Source organism: Cryptomeria japonica, chromosome 10 (assembly GCF_030272615.1).
Source record: "Cryptomeria japonica chromosome 10, Sugi_1.0, whole genome shotgun sequence".
NCBI lineage: Eukaryota > Viridiplantae > Streptophyta > Pinopsida > Cupressales > Cupressaceae > Cryptomeria > Cryptomeria japonica.
In genome coordinates this window covers 662274969-662300690 of record NC_081414.1, presented here as the reverse complement: position 1 = coordinate 662300690, position 25722 = coordinate 662274969, and the positions used below count along the sequence as shown (strand labels likewise).

Below are 25722 nucleotides of genomic sequence, written 5' to 3'. Positions count from 1 at the left end.
TATGTACAATATTATTGTAATATGACCATATAGGTATGCCCCTTTTACCAATTGATAAGATCCTATGCAGGCCTTCCTATCTCTATTAATGCCAAATAGGTTGAAATACTTATCCTTTCCAATTAGCCAAGCCTTGGCTTGGTCACCTCCTATTTTGCTATCAAAGGCATATTGTAGACATTATCTTGTGCCATTTCCTTTAGATGCTTTTCTTTGTCAACCCTCACATTCGTACATTCAACAACTATATGCAATCTCTTGTTATAGCACATGTAAGCTTTGCTTCTTGTGGAATATCCAAGGAAGATACCTTCATCACTTTTCGAATCAAATTTTCCTAAATCTTCCTTGTCCCTTCTTAAGTAGCATTTGGATCCCAAAACCTTGAAATAATTACTCATGCAGGCCTTCCTTTCCAAATTTCATTAAGAGTTTTGTTGTTATTTACCCTGATTTGTGCTCGGTTGGAAATGTATACAATTGTACGAACCACTTCTTTTCAAAAAGTGTCATCTAACTTGGATTCATTGAGCATGGAGCTTGCCATACCTTGAAAGGTTCTATTCTTTCTTTCAACTACTCCATTTTGTTGTGAGTACTTGCAGCGGAATATTGTCTACTTATCCCATGTCTTTCACAATATTCGTCAAAATCATTTGAGGTAAATTTTCCTTTGTCAGATCTAAGGCACTTGATTTTCAGCCCTTTTTCATTTTCCACTAAGGCTTTGAATGCCTTAAATTTCTCAATTGCTTCAGATTTTTATTTGAGAAAGGCTAAGCACATCATCTTGGAATAGTCATCAATTAACAACATGAAATAGCACTAACCTTGTGTTGATGTGTTTTTTATGCACATGCAGACACAGAATAAAATCCCAAAAAAGTATCTTATCCTCTCTTGAACAAAGTTATTCGAATGTTGAAGGTTTGCCTAAGGATCAATCGAAATAACTCCAAGGTTCTTATATGTAGGGTCTCTACGTGTGGATAAGCTTTGTTGGTGTGATGTGATTATGCTGGATTCACAAAGGGACTTACATTCGAATGCCTAAGTGTTTGATTTGTTGTAACTTGAGTCCTATCTACTACTCACTGGGAGATAAAGAAGTATCAAAAGCATAGGGTTTAGAGAATCTATTCTAGTACCTAGAATGTAAGAATATAGATGAATGACTAGGTGGAGTCCTACTGGGCTAGGTCTAACCATCAAACTGAGCAATTCGACACCAGCTCAGTGCAATCTTCTAAGGGAGTTTTGAAGATGTTCGAATCAATACCATTACACAATGATCACCATTCAAGTTAATGCATAAGCAATGAGTGTAGAACAATTTGAAGTTAGGCTCGTATCAATCCAGTTGACCACACAAGGCACGCTCACAATCAGTAAGAGGATAGTGGTATGGACTAAAGGATTCCACACAAGTACATTCAACAAATTCCTTTCATTCAATCTAATTATTTACCATCTAACATGAAGATCCAACAAGAAACCATGCGTATTGCAAGAAACAACACATTTCACCACAACTTCAATGAAAAGTGAAGTTTATTTACAATTTTGGGCAACAATCTCTTGCCTTCTCCTCCTACTCTACTCTAATTGCTATTCTATTCTACTTACTAGTAGACATCAAGGGCTCATTCCAAGGTAGTCACAAGATCCAAAACTAAGAGGAAGTCAACGTCTACACCTTGCACCTCCATGATTGAGACATTCAAGAGGATAGTGTTAGAAGAGTTAATCAAAGTTAGAAGATCATCATCATCACTGTTGAAGATGGATAATGTTGAGTATCAAGAAATGTTATTCAATACTCATTCATGATGATGAATCCAATCTACAAGTGCAAGATGAGATGGCGTCCTAGTCACCAAAAACCAATTAGAGAAGTTCCAACTCAGCATGTCTTGATTCAATGAACCAAGCTCATCATATGAAAACACAAACTTCGAGGCACCTACCCTTGTTTCCTATTGGTTCAAATTCAATATTAAACTTGAATGTAATTATTTCATTGGCTAGAATAAAGTTTGTTGTAACAAACCCTAATTAGGGTTTTCATTGTAAAATTTCGGCCATTGATCGGGTTTGATCCTGGCCATTCGTTGTAATGAGCTCTCTATATAAAGCTCAAGCTCTTCATTTGTAAAGGTTAATAGAATAGAAGAATAGAATAGTGTGCAGTCCAAGAATAGATAGATTAGAAGATAGAATATAAGTTAGATAAGGAGGAGGAGGAATTGTTGTTAAGACTTGTAAATGGAGATACTCTTTTCATCGAAGTTAAGGTGAATTAATGTGTTATTTCAACAAGTCGCATGGTCTCTACTTCTCAATTCATTTGCTTTCATGTTGATTAGATTGAATGAAGGAATTTGTTGAATGCATTTGTGTGGAATATGTTTAGTCCATACCACTAGCCTCTTGTTGATTGAAGTGTGCCTTGTGTGGTCAACTAGAATGATATGAGCTTAACTTCAAATTGTTATACGTCCATTGTTTATGCATTAACTTGAATGATAATCATTGTTTGATGATAATGATTTCAACATATTTGAGTTGCACCTTAGAAGATTGCACTGAGCTTGTGTCAAATTGTTCAGTTTGATGATAAGACCCCGCCCAGTAGGATTCCATTTATTCACTCTTATTTTACATTCTTAGGACTACTGCAGTCTTTCTAAACCCTACATCTTTTGCCTTTTTTTAATTCTCCAAGCAAGTAGTTAGGATCTAAGTTTCATAATTCAAACGTTCAAGTATTCGAATGTAAGTCCCCTTGTGATTCCAACATAATCACATCAAACCACTGTGCTTATCTACACGTCGTGACCCGACATTTAAGAACCTTGGAGTTATCTCAAGTGATCCTTAGGCGAATCTTCAGCATTTGAGTAACTTTGTTCAAAAGAGGATAAGATACCTTGGTATTTTATTCTATGTTTGCATGTGCATAAAAAACACATCAACAGCTTGCATAGGAGCTTCAATATCTCCAAAGCCTTATTGGCCATTGTGGGAATCCTACTTGCATTGTGGCAATCATGCCACCCTCCCTAATCATCTAGGAGACAACCATTTGAGATATGTTGATAGCCATCAAGAAAGCCATCAAAGGGCCACCACCTACACGACAACAATTTGATTGAACCCCTATCCCCCCTTCCCCCACCCCCCCTGCTTGCCTCCACGACTACATCACTCTTCCACCTCCACTCAATAACAAGGATGGGCGCCTCTTGATCAAGGTAACTTCCCTTGGCATCAGCTTTTGAATTCTTTGACTAGAAACAATTAGCATAATGTGCATGAAGCAATAGAGCCAATGGATGGTGAATGTGATCTTCTAGGCTAGAAATTATCTTGGGGACCATGCATCCCCTTGAACTTTTGATATTGCTCTAGAAACTCAATGTTTCTTTTTATAATCATCTGATTTTGTAAGAGTTGTTTCCTTTTGAGGTCATGGCTGCTTCATTTATGGCTTTGCCACGTTTGTGTTTTGTGGTTCCTACTGCTGCAACTTTGACTTTAAGGCATGATCCATTCTGCCCACTTTTTGGAGTATTTAGCTATGTGTTTTTATGCATATGTTTTAACATCTAGTATTTTCATCCAAAAAATAAATAAAAAATTGAAGATATTAATCTCTACCCTTGTAATTTGTATAAGAAAAATGGAAACTGTTTAATCTATGGCTTTGTTTAAAATTTGGTTTTAGAGTAGCAAAATAAACTTCTAGAAAAATTACTGAGTATGCTGAGAAATACAATATAATTTCATCGAGTCAAAAGCATACTCATACTTTTTAAAACTCAAAAACAGTATCATTTCACAAATTTGGGAGAGAAAAAAAGATTAATTGTTAGTGCTCAAGTCATATGCCATACACCTTCTTAGTGCAAGCCTAATTTATGAAATGATACAGCCACACCCGGACTGACGATGGACTGGTCCAAGAGGGGCCAGTAGCTCAGTGGTAGAGCACTCCAGCAGCGTATGGAAGGTCCTAGGTTCGAGTCCTAGCTGGTCCGTGCTGGAAGGTCCTAGGTTCGAGTCGTAGCCTTGCAGTTGTGCTCATGAATAACTAGAAATCTTGTGTGGCTGATCAATTACATGCCCTATTTAATGTAACTCTAAACATATAGCATTCTTTTGTTCTGTAACCAGTGGTTTACTCAAGCTCACATCAAATCTTCGAACTCAAAATGAGAATGATGACTTCTACACAAAATCCTAAAAGCTAGATACCATCATAGCGACAAACTCAATTGAAGATATATGAATAGTAATACATATAATTGATTCTGGAATAAAATGTTTTCAGATTTTACTTGATTTAAGAAAACATAATAAGTAGCTCTAGCGGAGTAATTTATTAGAACTTTACCTAAAGAATTAAAAAATAACATTTCAATTTTTATTGCATTAATATGAAATAAGTTACAACTATTGCACATAAACAAATTACCTCCATTTGGACATCCAAGTGCTTGAGCAATCTGAGAAACTGGTTCTGATTGATCTCAACTTCTTTTCTCATAAACCTACCTTGAACCATCAGAACTACAAGTCCTGCATGCATATATAGTATTAGAAGTCTGGGAAAACACAATAAAATCTTACATCCTCAAATAAAGCACCTTATTTCTGAAAAATCAGTTCAACAGTTCAACATAATGTAGTTAAATGATTAGCCATCTCAATTTGTTGTGTCCATGGTACATCTCATTATTTAGTATACAAGGATGGGGAATTTTTATATTGAATCCCATTTTATAAGTCTTAAGAAGGGTATAAGAATGAAATGGAGAGAGATATCTTTATTGATTCAACACCAAAGTGCAGCTCGTGTGCCTTGGAAAGGAATTTCAACATGGAAGATGCCTCTTGTAGTGTAATTTCCCTAAAGCTGGTTTAACCATGTTAGAATGGCATTTTTCTTTCCTGGGTGCTTGATATGAACTTCATTTGAACACTGGTACGAAAATACAATAAATAGTTTTGCAGTCTAAACTAGCCTACAGAAAATGCAGTGTGACATCATCAAACATGAATCAGTGATAATGGGTTGTAATGACTCTCATAATCCACTATCAAATGTTGGTAGAAAAAACTATTTAAAGCCAAATTAGGGCTTATAAGGCATTTTTACCATTAAATACTCTTACAAAGATTCTTTCCTAGATCATATAGAATAAACAATGTTTTCACACGTGTTTGACATTTTTGACATTTGTATTTCTCTTTAGGGCCTCTTGAAAGTTAGCATTGGCTCAAAGAATTCACTATGCTGTACTTGCATTTTCACAATTTCCATTATTCAATGTGTTGGCTCCCACAACAACATACTCCCAACACTCTAAAGAAAAGCCTGACCTAAGCCCCAGGGGAACTTAAGTAATCAGGCCTACAACTTATGATCAGGCAGAGACAACTTTGGACCAATTCATAGGAAAGGATATCTTCTCCTCCTTTAGGCTCTGCAAAGATGATGGGGATATTTCCTAAGGTTTCATCATAGGACAATTAGAAAGACATGAATTTTCACAACCTATTTCGACAATAAACCATGCCCTGTGCACAAGAGAGCTCCAATATTAAGCTTCAGTGTACTAGTTTACCACAACTGAGAACTAACAACCTCCTTTAAACAAAAAGGGTAGACCATGTATGAAACCAATGATATATCATCTAACATCCCCAATGGCATATTTCAGTCTAAGGCTTCATTTTATATAGTAGTACAAACAACGTGACAATGCATATCTATTTGCCTGAAATTATTGACAACTTTGATAAGTGAATAAGCATGTTTCTCCATAATAGAGTACTTCAATTCAACACCTTATAAGAACATAGCAAAGAATGCAGTAGATTGTTGGAAACTTTCCTTGTTATTATGCAATAAGACTAGAGCTATGGCGTAATACGAGGCAAAGGAGAACAACTGAAAAGGCCTGGTGTAGTACGGGCTAGCCAATATTAATGCTTCTTTAAAGGCCTTTTGATTTATTTGAAGGACTCACATGGTTCTTTGTCCCAACTGATAACTAGCCCAATTTTAAGCATTTATAATAGATTTTTGTCTTTGCAACAATGTTTTACACAAATCTCCTTGGAAATTGATTTGTCCAAAGCACAATTGTATGCCTTTAATGGTTTTGGGCCAACGAATGAGGTTTATAGATTTCACTTTTTCAAGGTCGATCTTCACCCCCTATTGGACACAATACATCCTAGTAGTTTGCCCTCTTCTATACCAAACATGCATATCTTGGGATTTAATGATATCACGTATTCTAAGCACCTCTTAAAGCTCAATTCCAAGTGCTTATAGTGATAATTTATGTCCTTTGAATAGGCTGAGGTCATATTGATAAACAATGATATTCTTATTTATTAGGCTAGGAAAAACAACATCCACAGATGTTTGAAAAGTAGACCCCAACATGTTTTTGTGATGGAATAACACTCTAGCATTAACATAAGTTCCCCAAGGCATGATAAAAGTTGTTATTACTCCTTGACAACTCTTTGATTGTGGCCTAAGAATCCATCCATCATAGACATAAGTTTTCATTCCAGTCATTTTTTGTAACAAATGATCTATGCTAGGTAATGGATAGTTGTCCTTAAAAGACTTAAAATTTAAAGTTTTGAAGTTCACACCCAAGATCAAACACCTAGGAAGAATGTCCTAATAGGCTTAATGATGCTGCTCTCTTTTAGCTTCAATAATTCTTTCTACATTTAAGGGGCAAGAGTAGGTTTATAGGCCTCTACTTCTACCTGAAAGGCTTTGTATCAAGCTGTAATGGAATAATATGTTGAAGTAGGTCTTCCCTATGGTCCTTCAGTTCATCATAAGACCATGCAAAGCACTTCTCGAACTTCCTTAGTAATATAATCAGCATTTGCTTCTCATCTGCTTTAAAGTTCTTGCAGATGTGTATCATTTTGGGAGATTCTTTTGTACCAATGTTTCACCTACATCAGCATTATTGATTGGCTTACTTCCACCCTTGTAGCAATCAACATTATTAAACAACTAAAGATTAGCGTGGTGGCCTCCTATTTAAGGGGAGTCTAGGTTTGAATCGATAATCTCAATAGGCATATAGCGAACGCGACTCCGGTGGAAACATCGGATAGTTATATGTCGGCCTCTTCTATTCTTTCAAGTGCAACCAATCCCTTTGGGATGGCATTTGTTTCCAATTCTGTTATCTGCCCCAATTAGTGTTTGTGATTTTGATATTCAACCACAAGTGCCCAATCTATTACTTGTTTTTAAAGATCAACACAATTAAAGAGCTTAAAGATATGTTGATCATTATCAAAGAACTACCACCTTGTAAGAACTTCAACGCTACAAGTACAATGGGGATACACCAACCCTATATCAAATTTGTAAGCCAAAATAGCAAGTGAGTCAACTGAATTATTTTCTGACCTACTCTCCTAGTGGACACCAAAAGCTTCAAACACTTCCATGGTATCCCATGTTGCATTCTGGTACAACTTCAATCTCGTCTTTAGATGTATACACCTCTTTGACTTTACACATTTAAAATTGAATAACCATATGCTTTTAGGCACTTGATACCATGCCTTAATCCAATGTTCATTCCCAAAATCAAGGCTTCATACTCAAGAATGTTGTTAGTACACTGAAATGCAAACTTGAAAGAAAACGTAAATTGTTTCCCATCAAGAAAAATGAGTACCACAGCTGCATCATTAACTCCACCAGTCATCACCTTTGGAACAAGAAGATTTAGGGCCGAAAACAAGGTCTAAAGGACTGCTCTTAGTGTCATAACTATAATCAATGAAATGATCACACCACTATCCATGCAAAGCACTATATTAGCTTCCTTCTCGACATCTTCTGTTACATGTAGCATCTTCTTCTATCTACACACCTTAACTTCTTCTCCAAGTAAAGGTATAGTAGCATAAGAAAGCTCCATTTGTATGTTACCCACAATGGAGTATGCCCATTTTCTTGATGGTAACATAACCCACTTAACAAGGCAATCCACAATGATGATGTCCATGAGAAAATATTTGTGCTACTTGGAACCTCAATTGCATGTACAATACCAATAACATTCACCTCCCTAAAATCCATCACAAAACACTTACCATAAGACTTAAAAACTTCTAGTCCAAGCAAATTCACGACCTGTTGACGTGTCTGAAATCACACCACTACGGTTCCATCCGACCAACGCAGAATAGAATACTAAGCATCCTACCCTCTCTTGAAATAAGGAAATCCCTAATGCTGTTTTTATTTGATCAAAGGGGATCAGCTCAATGTTTCTTTTGTCAGGTCTTGACAGCAGGATAACTTAGTGGTTTGATGTGTTTTGCTGGAAACACAAAGGGGACTTACAGTTAGGTGAACAACTTTCGGATGAGTTCCCTAAAATTTAACAGTCTTGTTATCGGTTGATTTCAGTTGGATCGATACTAATTCAGCTGGACTGTGGTTTCTTCTTGGTAAAAAAGGGGAAAAAAAGGGATAGGGAAAAGAGATATAGAAACTCTGATTACTTAACTAAGATAACATGTTTAGGAAAAACAGACAGACACCTCCAAATAACCAGATTTTAACATTATCAGCTATTTAAGCACAATGTTTGTAAGAACCTAGTGCGATCTTCAAGGAAAACTAGATTTTCATGCTATTAAACATAAATTCAGAATTTTAACATTCATTCACTAACTATTTAATAACCGAACTGAGCATATGAGAGGGTTCAGATTAACCATGCATAGGGAATGACAATCAGTCAGTCCTTAATGGTATGAACAGCGAGGATTCTATCAGATGTTTATCCTAAAAATGCTATTGAAAAATAAAAGACATAACAAAATAATTTAAATGATGAAGAAGGGGACCATGCACTCACAAATAAATGAAACAGCCTTAATTTTCCATTAATACTATATAAATTTCGCCAGAGCTTCAGCAACAATCTTGAACTTCTTACAAAAATAAGGGAAAACCAGTCCCTTTAAATAGATTTCCAGAAATAGATGAATGGCCAAGATCTAAACTAAACAAGTGGCCCAGATTCATCTGTACAAAAAGGTACCCATACCCATAAATAGAAAGTAAATATCAGCAACCACCCAAAGGGGAGCAATAACTACCTAAAAAAGGTAATTAAAAACTATCCATAACAATTCAAAAAGTGCATATGCACAGAGTTTAAAGTTTACAGCTGACTTGGCAGTCAAGTATGAACTTTTGGCCAAAAAGTGCTTTTTCAAATTTAAAAGAAAAATGCATTTTAGGAAAGCACTTTTTCCTTTCCTGCTACAGACTCCTTTGCGATAAACTCGACCTCGCCGCGCAGGTACTCTCCCCAGATATCCTGATCGGCTGCGCGCTCTACCCGAACGTAGTCCTGAAATCTTAGACATAACTTGAATAGTTCGGTTGTCGGTGGCATAGAAGGATTAAATATTTTGTAATGAATACCCTGTAGGAGGCTATCTAAATTCTCCAGTTCCTCCCTCCTATATGACTTGTGATTTTCAAAGCATGATATGTCCGCTTGCAGCCCACCAGCAAAATCTAGATCCTCCATGGAGTAAGTGACCCTGGGCTTAAGCCTGTCCTCCCACTGTGGTTGTACCTCATTATCTTCCATACTATTTTTCCAACTGGGAACCATTGATTTGAGGATCCTTTCACCAAGATCCTTCACATTTGATAAAGTGTCATCGCACTTATCCTACATTTTATTGATATTATCCTTCATAGTTGGGGAACTTGGAGGACCGGGGTCTCTGTAGTTGGGGAACTTCGGAGACCGGGGTCTCCATAGTTGGGGAACTTCGGGGACCGAGGTCTCCGTAGTTGGACAAGGAACTTCCGAACCTGGGGGTTCCAGAGTTCCGGGATTGAAGACTAAGGAACTTCGGAACCTGGGGGTTCCGGAGTTCCGAGGTAGAAGACTTAGGAACTTGGGGACTTCGGAGACCGAGGTCTCCATAGTTGGGGAACTTCGGAGGCCGAGATCTCCGTAGTTGGGCAAGGAACTACGGAGCCTAAGGGTTCCAGAGTTCCGAGGGTAGAAGATAGAAGAAAAGCTAAGGGAAGGAAGGGAACTTCGGAGACTTGGAGTTTCGGGGTTCCGTAGCAAGAAAGAAAGATGCCAAGGCAAAGAAACTCGGAACCTCGGGGTTCCAAAGTTTCGAGCTAGAGAAAGAGAGGGCCAAGGAACATCCGACAAGACAACACTTCAAACCATGATTTCACTGCTTTTCTCCTTGATCAACTGGGCAGCGTTGGTCCATGGAACATATGTCCAATCGGTTCTCACTGATGGACCAAGGGTGTCATAAAATGACAACATTTTTGGCGATTTCTGCGAGATACTTGCCTGCTAAGCATGAAGTCCACAAGCCTTAAGCATCCATTGGGCACTGAGTCATGGAAGACCCAAACATGTGTGTACAATCACTTGGAGGAAAACTGAAAACTAGAGCATACACCCTCTTAAAGAGAATGCAGCATGTGCATAAGCACTTATGAAAGCAAAACAACCTCTAGTCTAATATTTACATAGTCATCAACACCCTCTTTAGAAGCAAGGCTTGAGATGAATCCCATTCACTAGGATTGGAAGAACTTTGCCATCAAGCTTGGAGAGATGAATTGCATTGGCCTCCTTGCAACTAGTGATGACATATGGACCACTCCAGATAGCGTCAAATTTGGAGTGTCGCCCAGCTTTGGCTCTGTCTGCATCCCACTTGAGAACTAGGTCTCCCTCTTTGAAGACCCTATTAGTAGCCTTTTTGTCAAAAACCTTCTTAACCTGCTCTTGATGAGTCTTAAGTGTATGCATAGCCTGACTTCTAACATCCTCCAGCTCCATCAGCTCAGCTAGTCTTACTGTCATGGCATCATTCTCTATTAATTCCAGCTGATGTGCTAGCTCAAGAGAGGGTAACTCTAGGGAAGTTGGGAGTCTTGCCTCTTTCCCATATACTAGCATGAAAGGGGAGTTGCCAATCGCCCTCTTGCGTGTGATCTTGTCAGCCCATAAGGCTGTCCTCAACTTAGTGTGCCATGCCCTCTGATTGTCTTCAATTGTCCTTTTAATTATCTTGATGAGGCTCTTGTTGGAAGATTCAGCCAAGCCGTTACCCTGAGGGTAATAGTTGGATGATGTCTTCAAGTATACACCATGCTTAACTGCCCAAGAACTGATTTGGGTTCCAACAAATGCCCCGGCATTGTCTGATATGATGGTAGAGGGGATACCGAATCTTGTCACAATTCCCTCAATACTGAGGCCTCAGTAGCATCCCTCAATGCAACTGCCTCTGTCCACCTAGTGAAGTAATCTGTTGCGGCCAAGATCCACTTATGGCCAGCACTAGAAGGTGGGTTTATCATGCCAATGAAGTCTAAACCCCATTGGGCGAACGGTTGATCTGCTTCGATGGGATGAAGAGGTAGGGCAGCTAGTCTTTGCTTCCCAGAGAGGAGAGCACATTTCTTGCAATTCCTCACCCATCTATGTGAGTCACTGAATAAGGATGGCCAGTAATAACCAACCCTCATTATTTTGATAGCCGTAGTCCTTGCAGCGAAGTGGCCCCCTGAAGAGCCATCATGAAATTCCTCTAACAATCTGCTAACTTGGTTTTGCTCGATACATCTTAGTAAAACTCCATGCGAGTCTTTTCGAAAAAGAGTGCCATTCACCAAGACATAGGGAATGGACTACAACCTGAAATGTCTTCTTTTGGTCCAGTCTAGACCTTGGGGGTATCTACCTTCCATTAAGAAGGTGGTCATGTCACTTACCCAACTGAATTGAGTGTTGTTGTCAGTTGATTGATCCTCTTGTAACACAAGGGCGACCTCTGAAGTAGTCTCAGAAGATGAGACAAGTTGTTCACATATGCACCTACCTCTTACAAGCTTGGTGATCTTGATGTTGATGTCATACTCCATGACCTTGGTTATCCACCCAGCCCTCTTCTCACTGATATCCTTGTTTAGAAGGAAATCCTTGACACTTGCATGCGGAACTAAGAGCTGGATCCTGTTGTTGGACAACATGTGCCTGAACTTTTTTAATGCCCTTACAACAGTGAGGACTTGCTTCTCTACATAGCTATATCTAAGTTTGTAGTCCTTTAGCCCCTCACTAAAGAAAGCAATAGGTTGCTCCAACTTGTCATCGTTCAACTGTGTTAGGACAGCTGAAATGCTGGATTCTCCTCCGAAGGTATAGAGGATAAAATCCCTTCCATAATTAGGACTGACGAGGGTAGGGGCCTGAGCAATTGCTTGTTTGATCTCTTCGAAACCAGCCCTTCCTTCCTTGGTCTAACTGAAAACCAAGTTTTTCTTCAACATGTAAGTGAGGGGTTTAACCATGGTGGCAAGGTTGGGAATGAACCTCCTCACAAAGTTGATCCTACCAAGGAAACTTTGCAATCCTTTCTTGTGACTAGGGAGTGGAAGAGAAAGAATAGCCTCCACTCACTCTGGATCAATGGTCAAACCATGTTTGGATATGATGTGTCCTAGCAATCTTCCTTGATCAGTACCAAATACACACTTGCTAGGGTTCAAGGACACACCATACTCCCTGCATTTTAGGAACACTTGATCAAGATGACCAAGATGGTCAGCTGCATGTTTTTAATAAACAGTTATGTTATCAAGGTATACAAGTACAAACTTTGCTAATACAACCTTGAAGGCCATGTCCATTGCTCTTTGGAACGTGGCACCTGCATTGGCTAGCCCAAAGGGCATTTTACAATAAGCATAGGTGCCCCACTTAGTAGTAAATGCAGTCTTGTCTTGGTCTGATTCCCGGACCAAGATCTAATTGTAGCCTGAATACCCATCCAAAAATGAAAATCTTTCTGAGCCACTGACCTTTTGGAGAATCTACTCCATAGAGGGAAGGGGATAGTGATCTTTAAGGGAGGCTCTATTGAGATCCCTAAAGTCTACACATAGTCTAATCTCCCCATTATTCTTCCTTACAGGGACAAGGTTGGCCACCCAGGAGGAGTGCTTGATAGGGAAGATGATATTGGCTTCTATGAGCTTGGTCAACTCCTTCCTCATTAGCGGCTCAATTTTGGGATTTATTGGCCTTTGCTTTTGTCTTACTGGCTTTGCATCCGAGTTTAGTTCTATGGTATGCTAGGCTAAGCTAGGATCAAAACCCTTCAAGTCTTCATAGGTCCAAGCAACTATGTCATCATATTGTTGGCAAAGCTCAACGAAGGCCTTTTGCTCGGTTGAGGAACACACCTTGCCCAAGTTCAAGGACCTACCCTCAGCAACAACGATTGGCTTGTAATCACCCCTCTTTGCAGCCGGGTTCATCTTCTTTTTCAACTGATCATCCGAGTTGAAAATGACGTCCAAGGTAACTAGACCTTTTGGCAACTTGTTGGAGTTGAGCTGCATGATTTGATCTCCATACAGGTCTTGCAACTTGGACTGATTTTTAGCAGAAAACTCTGCTTCATTTTGCAAGAAGTTGACGATCTGTTGATCGCTTTCAAACACTTGCCAATTCACTTGATTGTCCGGGACAGCAGACCTCAAAATAAGTCTGATGTGTTGCTCTTCCTCTCGTGCAACATGCGTTGGTATGTCGAACTGAGCAGCAACTGCTGCAAGCCTATCAGCATGCTTGTTCTGACCCCTAGGATTGCTCTGGATATTGAAGGCCTCGAATCCTTCAATCAAGTCCCAAACCCTGTGTTTGTATGATTTGAGTAGGTTTTTTTTTGCTACACTTTGGGCTCGGATGTGATTAACAACCAGCTCACTATCTCCAAATACTTGCAGAGATATGATCTTTCTGCTTTGTGCAAGTTGGAGACCTTGGATCAAGGCTTCATACTCAGCGACATTGTTAGTGCAACCAAATTGAAGCCTAAAAGAGAAGAAATATTTCTCCTGCTCAGGAGAAACAAGCATTACCCCAGCACCTGCACCATTCTTGTTTCTTGAACCATCAAAAAACACGCTACATAACCCCTCTGAATCTCCTTGCGTCTTGATGAGGTTGGGGATAGGAGTATCCTCTTCATGGATACAGTAGGTGCCAAGCCCAGTTTCTTCAATCTCAGCTAATGGATCAAACTGAAAAGCATTGGCCCATTCGTCCAGCAAGCAATCAGGAACCTCTTGCAAGAGAGTAGCAGGCTCACGGACAGCACACTCCTCCCCCTCTTCATGCAAAGTGCAATTCATGTTTATAGGGCTAGGGGTGTAGGGTTCAATGTGGTTTTGGGCAATGGGCTCTGCCCTTATGGTGACCTTGGTACCATACCTTGTTCGAAATAGCATATGGGACCAGTCGGAAGACAGGTACCCACCTATCTTCGCAGTGAAGTCTCTAGACAGGCAAATCGCAAAGAAGGCAGGGAGGTCGATGATTGATATGTCTTGCAAGACAATGCAACCAAGGCATGCATGCAAGGTTAACTTCATTTTTTTTACCACCCCTACTGTCTTTATAGAAGTGCCATCTAATTGGACCACCCCTTTGGTCACAGGTTCGTATTCTATGCCAAGAAGATCAACTACCCTCTTAGGCATGACTGAGCTACTAGCTCCTGAATCTATCATGCAGTTGTGAACCGAATTGTCTCATATGATTAAGGAGAGATAAAAAGGGGGAGGCTTGCTGATCTTGATTGAATCTTCTTCCTCCTTGGCTTGCACCAAACTAGTGGAGACTGTCTTTCCGTTGATTGCTGCCTCCTCACCTGACTGATTGATTTCCTTCAGTGCCTCCTTAAGCAAATCCCTTTGAGATGGGATTGAAAGGGCCTCCCACATAGTGACGTTGAGGTTGGCCTTCTTCATTTGATCAACTATGTTGAAAGGGACACCGGCTGGTTTTAGAGGCCCCTTTGAGGCCACAAGGTCTGCCTTTGCTCTTTGGATGACCTGGGTCTCCTCCTGCCTCTTGTTCCCTTGCATGGTACTTTGGCTTGTATCATGGATGGCTACATTGGGTGTTGGAGCTTGGATTGATGTTGAAGGTGAGCAAGCCTCCATGGCTCTCTTCTTTGACCTCGCATACTACAACATGGACTCACCATTTGTTTGGTTCAAACCACAGAATTCTGCCTCCTGCCAATTGACAAAGGTAGAATCCCCTTGTAAGTGAACTTGGGGACCAACACTAGGCTGATTAGGGTCATATTGTTGGCAAGAAGTGGTCAACTCATCTTGCACCACTAAGGTTTGGGCAAACCCTCCACTTTGGCATACACCTTGGTTGTGTGGCTGATTACATGGTTGACACCAATCTTGCTCTTGGGCAAGGTTATTTTGCATTGGAACTATCGCCTTTGAGTTCCTTGCGTTTGTGGGGTTCACACTATTCAAAGGCCTGGCATTCTTCCATTAGTTTTGCCCTTGAAAAGGTGGCCTGTTTTGCTGATAATTCTAACCTTGTGCTTGGTAAGGTCTGTTATACTGAGTTTGTTGTCTTTTCAGTGCCACCAATTCATTGCCAAAGTTTTGTAATAGAGCCTTGACCTCATGGAGCTCATTAGAGGACGTAGATGGCGTGGATGGTTGATTTGCAGGTGCCATGGGAATAGGAGCCAAGGTTAGTTGTTGAGTAGGAGCTTCTGAGAAGAGAGACATTGGAGGCCTTGGAGCTATCTTCCCAGCCTGGATCAAACAATTTTCTGCTCTTATGGCTATGTCATATGCACCCGGTAGAGAGGCTCCACCCATCGATTGTACCATGACAGCTATATCGCTGTTGAGAGCTCTAAGATAATACAAGAAGGCATGATTTGGGGATGGCTTCACTAGAGCAGGAATCCTATTCCATGTCTTATGGAATTTGAAGTTGAAGTCTCCCATGAACTCGTGGGGTGCCCTCTTGATCATAGTTAACTACTCCACAAGTGATAGGTGATCACTTTTGTCTTCAAAATGGTTGCACAATTTCTCCCCCAATTCATCCCAATTGTGGATGGAGCTAGACGGCAACCCTCTATACCACTCCAAGGCTTTGCCTTTCAAAGATGTGGCCAAGAGTCTAACAGCAACATCATCTTGAGTGACGTTATGGACGGAGTAGATGTTTGCAATGTCTTGAATGTGCTCAATGGGTGTAGTAGCTATTTACAAGTGAAGTATGGTATACTCTTCAACGCAGCCACTGGTATGTCATTTCATTGAGTCAAAACAAGGGGACTCCCCCCATTGAAGGTAACAAAGACTTGATTTCTCGCCATGTGAAACAATGGTCTATTTATATGAGTGGTGGGAGCCCTTGATAGAAAAGGTCTTGTAAATGGAGGAGTAGAACGAGACCTGGGAGATGGAGTGTTTACAACCTCGTCACCCCTGACTGGTGATAATGAAGGTCTACCTCTCCTCCTTCTAGAGCTACAGATGGAAGCTCTATGAATTGGAAACTGCCCCCAGAAGAGGCCCTTGTATGAATTCTAGGCATGAAATCTGCAACCGTCCTCGGGAGCTCGAAGGTCCGGAGTTGCAGAGTGTGACCACTTCGGCACCTCAAGAGCTCAGATGTCCGAAGTCGGAAGTTCGGGAGTTCGGAACCTGGGAGTTTCAAGCTTCCGGGCCTAGCACCTCGGAACCTAAGGGTTCTGAGGTTCCGGAGTAAGATGGCTTCACTGACTTCGAAACCTAGGGGTTTCGGGGTTCCGGAGTAAGCAGAGTTATGATGACTTGGGAACCTGGGGGTTTCGGGGTCCTAGAGTTATGAACTTTGTGTGAGCACGAACTGGTCCTTGAGCAAAGTCGCCAAGTGCTTGAGAGATGACTGCCACAAAAGGCCAAAACACTAAGAATAGCACTAAATCCTTAGCATGTGAATTGAATAAGTCCCACCGGGCGTGCCAAAAACTGTTATCACAAAAGCTTGCACCCTTGCTGAGCTATCAACTCAGCAACCTTGTGAAACATGGAAACAACGCCGAAGTGTGGGACCTTGCGCAAGGGGTTGAATCTCCGGAGAAGGTCGGCTTCCTTCTCTATCTAGGTGCAGTTGTTGAACCAACTCAACACTTCAAAGCTAATTCCTCAACCTACTGAAATGACACAAGTAATTAACTAAAACACCCTGAAGATGCACAACTTTCAGTTATATGAGTAACCCCAATGCATAGATGAAGGTTAGAATCCACTGAATGCCAAGAGGGGAGAAGGATTCCCACAAGTCACACTCAGAAAACCAGTTAACACAGCATATATGAAGAGAAAGAGCCACAACATGCACCTATGATGAAGGTAAGAAAGCATACACAACATAAGGCCTAACGCCAATCTTACAGTTGCAGAAATGCAAAGATTACAAGTCTTCAAGAGAAGAGGAGAGCATAAAAAAACTCAAGGCAACAGGAAGAGAACCCTTTACAATGAGGCTTAACAGCCTTATATAGAAAAATGGGTTACAATGGTGATCATGACCCTTGCATGTCAGTCTGGAAGTGCAGGGAAGTGCGTGCACTTGACTTGTACATGCAAGCAACCTAGCCATACCTCTAAAGGCAATTCTAAGGAAGATAGATTGACTGACCTTCCAAAATCAAAGTATGTAGTCATGACACAAGTCACCAAGCATGGCCCCGTACCTCCCTTGATGGAAATCCTACCAAAAACATTAAATGCACCCCTGTGGCTCCACAAAAAAAGTGCATAAGTCACCAAAACTGTTGGAGCATTTAAAGCTTTGAGTGTCGATGTCATGTCCCCTCTTTAGCTCTGTCTAGCAGAGACATGTGAGTTAGCCTATTATGGAGTCTTGTAGGTTGGCAATGGTGGATAGAGACTCAGTCAGGATATTCAGTGTTTGGATTTGGTGTTTCTGGCAGTAGTAGACCAGTTTGGAGCAGTTCCTACATTTTAGGAGGCAGTTCCTACTTTTAAGGAGGTTGTGACAGCGTCCAGGGTTGGGGTTCCATGAGACCATTCCTTGGTTTCAGTTTCAGGAGATTTGGGTCTGTTTCCTAGTTTCTAGGAGCATCCCTAGATTTTAGGGATAAGATTGCCAGTGGATCCATGATTTCCGACTTCAGTCACAAATAGGTGGCAGGTTCCGTTTCAGGCTTTTGGAGTCATTTGAGCCTTCTGCAGCTATTTGGGTTATATTTAAATATTTCCTAAGTTAGCGTTTAATTAATTAAATAAGGCTATGTTTATAGCCATTTTGGAGTAATAAGGGGTTTTTGGCTTCATCTGGATGCATATGCCCATGTGTAATAGCTCGTTGGAAAGGTCTTGGACTTTTCTAAATATTTCTCTTTTGACTCAGATCCTTTCGGTGAACGGATTTCTTTATATTTGAAAAAGGGTCGTTTTTCTATGCAATTGGCAACTTAAAATGAGAAATATAACATTTTAACCCTAAACGCCACATTGAGTCACTTTTAGGGTTCGAGCTAAGTGGGAAGGTGTTATAAGGAAGTTGAGACCTAATTCTTGGTATCTTTTACACATTTTCATCTTTGATTTAGAGAATTTGCTCTAGAGAGCGATTCAGCATCTGGGACGAAAACCCCAGGATCTTGCCTGTCAAGGACGTAGCCCCCAGCACAGTGGTTATTGGTTCTAGCATTCAGTTTCAGTGCCTTGGAGTTGGTACGACATCTTTCTGGAGAATTCAGTGGACAGACTTAGGGTTCAGCGTGGAGGTTGGGGTTTCCAGCTTGGCATCACCTAACAGCCGTACGGCTGTACCTTGCAGCCATTTCTCTTCCCACGTGGAGCTATGTAAGAGCGTTGGACATTTGCAGCAGCTTCATTCTTGATTGCAGTATTCACTCTTTATCCAGGTTGGAATCATTGTTATTGTAATCTTCCTGGAATTGTTTGGAATCACTATCTGGATAATTATTTGATTTAAATAATCAGAAATCTGCTTGGTACGATTCTGATTTGGCTGTGTATGAACATTTATTTCCAGTACTCTTTTCATGTACTTGTTCTTCAATTATTATTTGCTGAAAAACTATCAAAAACACAAAAATAAACAAACCTTCTGCATCTTCTGTCTATTCTCTAAAACCATTAAAGGAAACACAGGAAAATTTAGTTTATTAATTTAAAAACTACAGCAGATCAGCAAGGGGATCCATCAGGGATCTTTCAGTCGATCACGCCATCCGGAAGTGTTGCAAGTCGGAAGTAGTTTGAAAAACTTCGAAGATCGGGGTCTCCGTAGTTGGGGAACTTTGGAGACCGGGGTCTCCGTAGTTGGGGAAGGAACTTCGAAACCTGGGGGTTCCGGAGTTCCGAGGTTGAAGACTAAGGAACTTCGGAACCTGGGGGTTCCGGAGCTTCGGGGTAGAAGACTTAGGAACTTGGGGACTTCGGAGACCGGGGTCTCCGTAGTTGGGCAAGGAACTTCAGAACCTGGGGGTTCCGGAGTTCCGGGGGTAGAAGACAAAAGAAAAGCTAAGGGAAGGAAGGGAACTTCAGAGACTTGGTGTTCCGGAGTTCCGAAGCAGGAAAGAAAGAAGCTAAGGCAAAGAAACTCGGAACCTCGAGGTTCCGAAGTTTCGAGCTAGAGAAAGAGAGGGCCAAGGAACTTCCAACAAGACAACACTTCAAACCATGAATTCACTACTTTTCTCCTTGATCAACTGGGCAGCGCTGGTCCATGGAACATATCTCCGATCGGTTCTCACTGATGGACCAAGGGTGTCATAAAATGACAACAGTTACATGTATTTCTCTCTATGATTCTAAGAGGGTTCACTTACAAAGTCAAGAGTCTGCTTCAGCTTTTGTGACCCATGTGGCACCAATGTCACGACTAATGGCCTTTCTGGCAATGTTGTAGATTGCCCAGTCTCCCAAGCACACAACCAAAACTGCACACCAAAACCCACAAAACAGACTTCAAACTTAAACACAATAGCTAGTCTACTATGACAAATATCAAAACATAGCAAAATGAAATGAATCTCTTTTCAGGTGATGCAAGAATGCTCAACCCCCAGTATGCTCCTAAATCAACGAGTCAAGTTTGACTTTAACTCTTTCAGATCCAAGTTTAGTAATGCAAAACACAATGTTTCAGCTGCACAACTGACAGAATGAGTGACTTTCATGTTTTCTTGTTTAGATCTCGGCTTAGATTTTTCGACTAAGAAAAGATTCATTTGTTCAAGGTATGAAATGAAGTACCATAAGTCATGTTTGTTTCAAAATGAAGGTTGTGATAACCATACTTGAACATTGCTAAGGTTACATTCAAGCTTAGGAATTTGCTTCTGCACATTAGTTTTTTTCCCTTATATAAAAAGTTTTTTAGATGAAGAGTCTCTTGAATCAAGTATGAAATTTTACTCGGAGCTGAAGGACTAGAGATTCTTTTATCTAAAATTTCAAGAATCAAGTTTTACAGAAAATTTAAGAATAGTATTTAAAAAACGTCTAATGCATGCATGCATAGCCAATTTAAATGGCTCGAGACAATGTCTCGTATTCAACTGCACCTATGAATAATACCAAATGCAACTGATCATTCTTTGAAGTATAAGCCTATTTTCTTTCATAAAAATTGTTTACTCAACCACTCAAACTCGCTTAGACGAGGATTAACAAATTTTGCCTGCTAATTTGTTGCTGATGGCATTTCATGAAAATGACACTTTCCAGAATGATATTAAGTTATTCACTCATGAAACAAAACAAATTTGAAAAATAGAGCAGAAAATGAAAATAAACCTAAGTTTTGTAACAATTTTTAATATATCCAGAGGAAAAAGAAAAATGGTACATACCTGTGTTGGGTGCTAAGACACGGATCATCTGTATAGGAAACAAACACAATCGATAAGCACTTCTCATATAGCAACATTTTATCAATTAAGAAAACAAACTTGCCTTACCTCTCTTAGCACTTTGGGACAAAGCCATTGGCGCACTCGTGTGCTTCCTATACAAAATTTGGAAAATTAAAATGGTGAGACTACATGGAGCTATTCTGGCATATAATAAAACTTCTAATGTTTCTTAAAATATTCATAGTCCATTAATATGAAAATTGCTCAACTATCAAAAGTGTTTTTACAAGACATGTTTCCTTACCATTGGTGAGTCATCTAGCATGGAAAAACATTATTTATTACATGAGACTGGGTAGGGAATGTTCTCAGAGACCTGAGATTATGGGAGTCGGTTTAGGGTTAAATTAAAAAAAGAACAGCATTATACATTGTAATGTCCCAATTTTGACAAGTTTGGGAAATTAAACGTAAAATGCATAAAAGGCAAATTAAATTATTAAGTCACTAATCAGCAACCGTCAGGGGAAAAAACTGAAAAATAATATCATAAAGGGGGACTTTGGGTTTGAGGATGTTATGAAATGATTAATTGTTTCCTACATTAGAGTTTCTAAGGAGATTCATAGATTTGTGGGCTCAGGACGGAAACCTGAGAACATCACTTTCAGTAGTGGGACTGATCTACTTTAAGTGATCTTGGAGGAATCATCCAGATTTCTCAATTGGGGCATAGTGAAGGAAAGATTTGTGAAGTCTCCCTCAAAGACAAATTTTCAGAAGGTATTTTATTAATTTCAAAGTTAATACTGTCATTTTCAAAATAAATCATTCAGGTTGGAAAATAAGCATTTTATCACTTATGTTGGGTGATTAGTTTATTAGTCATCGTGGGTCTTTATATTGCAATGAAATGGGCATGCAAGTTGTAAATTAGTTTATAAGCGGCCTCATACAAGAAGCTTACTTTGGCAAATACTTGGACATAATAAAATAAAGATTATTTGGGCGATTACCTTTTTCAGATTGTGAATTGAATATTTGTTTCGGCCTTTAATACCAGTTGGCATGGAAAGGATTAATATCATCAATGGGCAATATATTAATAATGAATGAATATTAACAGGAGATTTTATTCCGCCTGAATATATTGAAAAGTAGATATTGGCATGAGTTTAGGCTGCTACAGTTTATTAATATTATCGTAGTATTTGCCTGATGTTTGGAGTAAGTTTCTGCACTTAAAATATTTAAATTGGGACCCTCAGATTGGATGACTTGTTCAGTTCACACACCAGATATTTGGCATGAGAATTATATTTCTCTGTATCAGCATAAGAAATTATATGCCAAAACAAATGATATGAGATATCACTTTGCCAACATGAGAACGATGACCTGGGTGTGATGGGGCATAAGTAATACAATATTATCATTGTTGTTGGTGAATTAGTCAGTATCAATTCACACTTAATCTCTGCAAACATTCTATAATTGAAACAGGGATATTATCTTGTGGTGTGCAGTCGTCCCTGTTTCTTTGGTTGAAGAAATCTGGAGAGATATATATATTGGCACGGGTATTCATTTCCTGGTGTAGAACTTCTCATTGGCACAATTACTGGTAAATTGCAAGGCAAATCATGCCGTGAAGCAAGCGTTGTGAGGAATTGAAGTTGCAGGTACATTGGCGTGAGATATCCTTACATATACTGAATGGCAGGGTTTATAGATATTCTACAGGCTGAGCATGAGTTCTAGCCAAGAATGGCAGATAGTATCCATCTTTGTGTCACTACAAAAGCTAGTGATTAAGGCAGCATATAAAGGAGGAAAAGCTTAGGTGTTGGAGGCTGAAAGTGAGGCACATCAACCTGAGATATAATTGCAGTCAGTTGGATAGTATATTTGAAGAACCTACAGACAGAACTGGGCATGTTAAAGCCTTTCAAACCACCAAAAGGATAGATTTATATGCATTCATTTCTGGGCAGTGGATACCTTTAATTGTAACAGCTGTTCCTGAATATATAAAGGTCAGAATATATTTTGTTTCTTCCTATTAATTTCTCCAATAAATTTGTAAAGTCTTGAAACAGCAGTATGATTTGATTCATTTTCCTTTTAAAAGCATATGTTAGTATGATGCAAAGATAAACATTGAAACTATGATAGACAACCCTGCAACAAATTAAACTTGCTCAGAAAATCTGCAAATTGCTTGATACAATTCTCAGTGAGCAGATAGAACAAATTGGATTTCAAAATCAGTAGGGTTATTGTTGATGTGTTTTTTATGCACATGTGAACACAAAATAAAATATCCAAAAGTATCTTATCCTCTCTTGAACAAAGTTACTCAAATGTTGAAGATTCGCATAAGGATCACTTGAGATAACTCCAAGGTTCATAAATGTCGGGTCATGATGCGTGGATAAGCTCAATGGTGTGATGTGATTATGTCGGAATCACAAAGGGACTTACGTTGAATTGTTCAATGCTTGAATCGCTGGAACTTAGATCCTAACTACTTGCTTGGAGAATAAAGAAAGAGCAAAAGGCATAGGGTTTAGGGATTTTTTCCTAATCCTAAGAATGCAAGAGAATGGGTGAATGATTCAATGTAATCCTAGTGGGTAAGGTCTCACCATCAAACTAAACAATTTGACACAAGCTTAGTGCAATCTTCTAAGGGATAATTCAAAGATGTTCAAATCATTATCATCAAACATTGATTACCATTCAAGTTAATGCATAAACAATGGATATATAACAATTTGAAGTTAGCTCATATCATTCCAGTTGACCACGCAAGGGACACTTACAATCAGCAAGAGGCTAGTGGTATGGACTAAACGGATTCCACACAAATGCATTCGACAAGTTCCTCCATTCAATCTAATCAATAGGAAAGCAAATAAGAAGTAGAAACCATGTAGCTTGTTGAAATAATGCATTTCACCATATCTTTAATGAAAAGAGTATCTCATTTACAAGTCTTAACAATAATTCTTCCTCCTCCTAATCTAACTTCTATTCTATCTTCTAATCTATCTATCCTTGGACTACACGATATTCTATTGACTCTTTACTATTCTTCTATTCTATTAACCTTTACAAATGAAGAGCTTGAGCTTTATATAGAGAGCTCATTACAATGAATGGCCTGGATCAAACCCAATCAATGGCCAAGATTTTACAATGAAAACCCTAAATAGGGTTTGTTACAACAAACTTTATTCTAGCCAATGAAATAATTACATTCAAGTTCAATACTGAATGTGAACCAATAGAAAACGGGGGTAGGTGCCTCAAAGTTTGTACTCCATATGATGAGCTTGGTTCATTGAATCCGGACGTGATGATGTGGAACTCCTTGATTTAGCAGAGTAGTGACTGGGATGACACCTCAACTTGCACTTGTAGACTTGATATGAAAGAATGTTGAGCAATATTTCTTGATACTCAACAATTCCAAGCTTAGTGATGGTGATAGATCATATTCTTCTAACTTTGATTAACTCTACTGAAACTATCCTCTTGAATGTCTCAATCATGGAGGTTCAAGGTATAGATTTTGACTTCCTCTTAGTTTTGAAGCATTGATGTTGCCTTGGATTGAACTCTTGATGTCACAACTGCTTCTCTCCTTCGGAATTCCTTCTTTGTGACTCCCTTCATGTTGTTGATTCTTTCAATGCATCAAACCTTGAATAGCTGGATCATGTCCTTGTATTAGTAAATGTTTCTTGTGTAGTCACCTTCTTGGTACCTGTTGTCATTTTATGACACCATTGGTCCATCAGTAAAAACCGATCAGGGATATGTTTCATGGACCAGCGCTGCACCAGTTGATCAAGGATAAAGGCCATAGAATCATGGTTTGACGTGTTGCCTTGTCGGAAGTCCCCAGGCCCTCTCTTCCTCTTTCTCCAGAACTTCGAAACCCCCGAGGTTCCAAATTTCTTTGCCCTTGTCTCCTTCTTTCTTCCTGCTCCGGAACTTCGGAACCCTGAGGTTCCGAAGTTCTTTGCCTTAGCCACTTTCTTTCCTTCTTCGAAACTCCGAAACCCCGAGGTTCCAAAGTTCCCCTTCTCTCTTTAGCCCTTCGCCTCTCTATCCCGGAACTTCAAAACCCCGAAGTTCCTTTGCGCAATTCCCTCCCCTTCTTCTCTCTGGAACCCCAAAGTTTTGAAGTTCCTTTTCTTCTCTTCCTCTCCCTATCCTGGAACTCTGGAACGCCGAGGTTCCAAAGTTCTTTCCTTAACCTTTTGAAGTTCTCCGGAACTCCGGAACCCCGAGGTTCCGAAGTTCCTTGCTCCTTCCCTTGTCTTCCTCACTTTGGGAGTCCGAGCTTCCAAAGTCTCCGGGTTTCCTTCTGACTGGCAACACTTCCGGATGGCGTGATCAACACTCAAGGCTTTTCATGCTTCGACAATTTTGGTGACTTGTGCACTTTCTTTTGTGGAGCCACAAGGGTGCGTTAAGTGTTTTTGGTAGGATTTCCATCGAGGGAGGTACGGGGCCATGTTGGGTGACTTATGTCATGTTTGACTTTGGAAGGATAATCAGTCCACCTTCCTCAGAATTGCCTTTGGCGGTATGGCTAGGTTGCTTGCATGTACAAGTCAAGTCCATGCACTTCCCTGCACTTCCAGACTGACATGCAGGGGTCATGATCACTCTTGTAACCATTTTTCTATATAAGGTTGTTAAGCCTCATTGTAAAGGGCTCTCTCCCTGCTGCCTTAAGCTTTCCTATGCTCTTTCTCTTCTCTTGGAGAATTGTAATTATTTTTGCGATTCTACAACTGTAAGATTGGCTTTTGGCCTTATGATTAATTGAAAATCGCCATTCTTGCCTCCTTCTAACCTATGTATGCTATGTATGCTTTTCTTACCTTCATCATA

The 25722-nt window shown here is 39.8% G+C and overlaps 1 protein-coding gene across 4 annotated transcripts in view; it reads right to left on the bottom strand.

The window, feature by feature from the left end:
- Positions 1 to 25722, bottom strand: part of LOC131073363 (uncharacterized) — a 160658-nt gene that overhangs the window by 21230 nt on the left and 113706 nt on the right. For all 4 annotated transcript variants that reach the window (XM_059213159.1, XM_059213158.1, XM_059213157.1 and 1 more), the window contains 3 exons: positions 20917 to 20963; positions 20809 to 20836; positions 4478 to 4581 (listed from right to left, as the gene is read on the bottom strand). In XM_059213159.1, coding sequence (XP_059069142.1) covers positions 4478 to 4581; positions 20809 to 20836; positions 20917 to 20963 — 179 coding nt within the window. The remainder of the gene's footprint in view (positions 1 to 4477; positions 4582 to 20808; positions 20837 to 20916; positions 20964 to 25722) is intronic.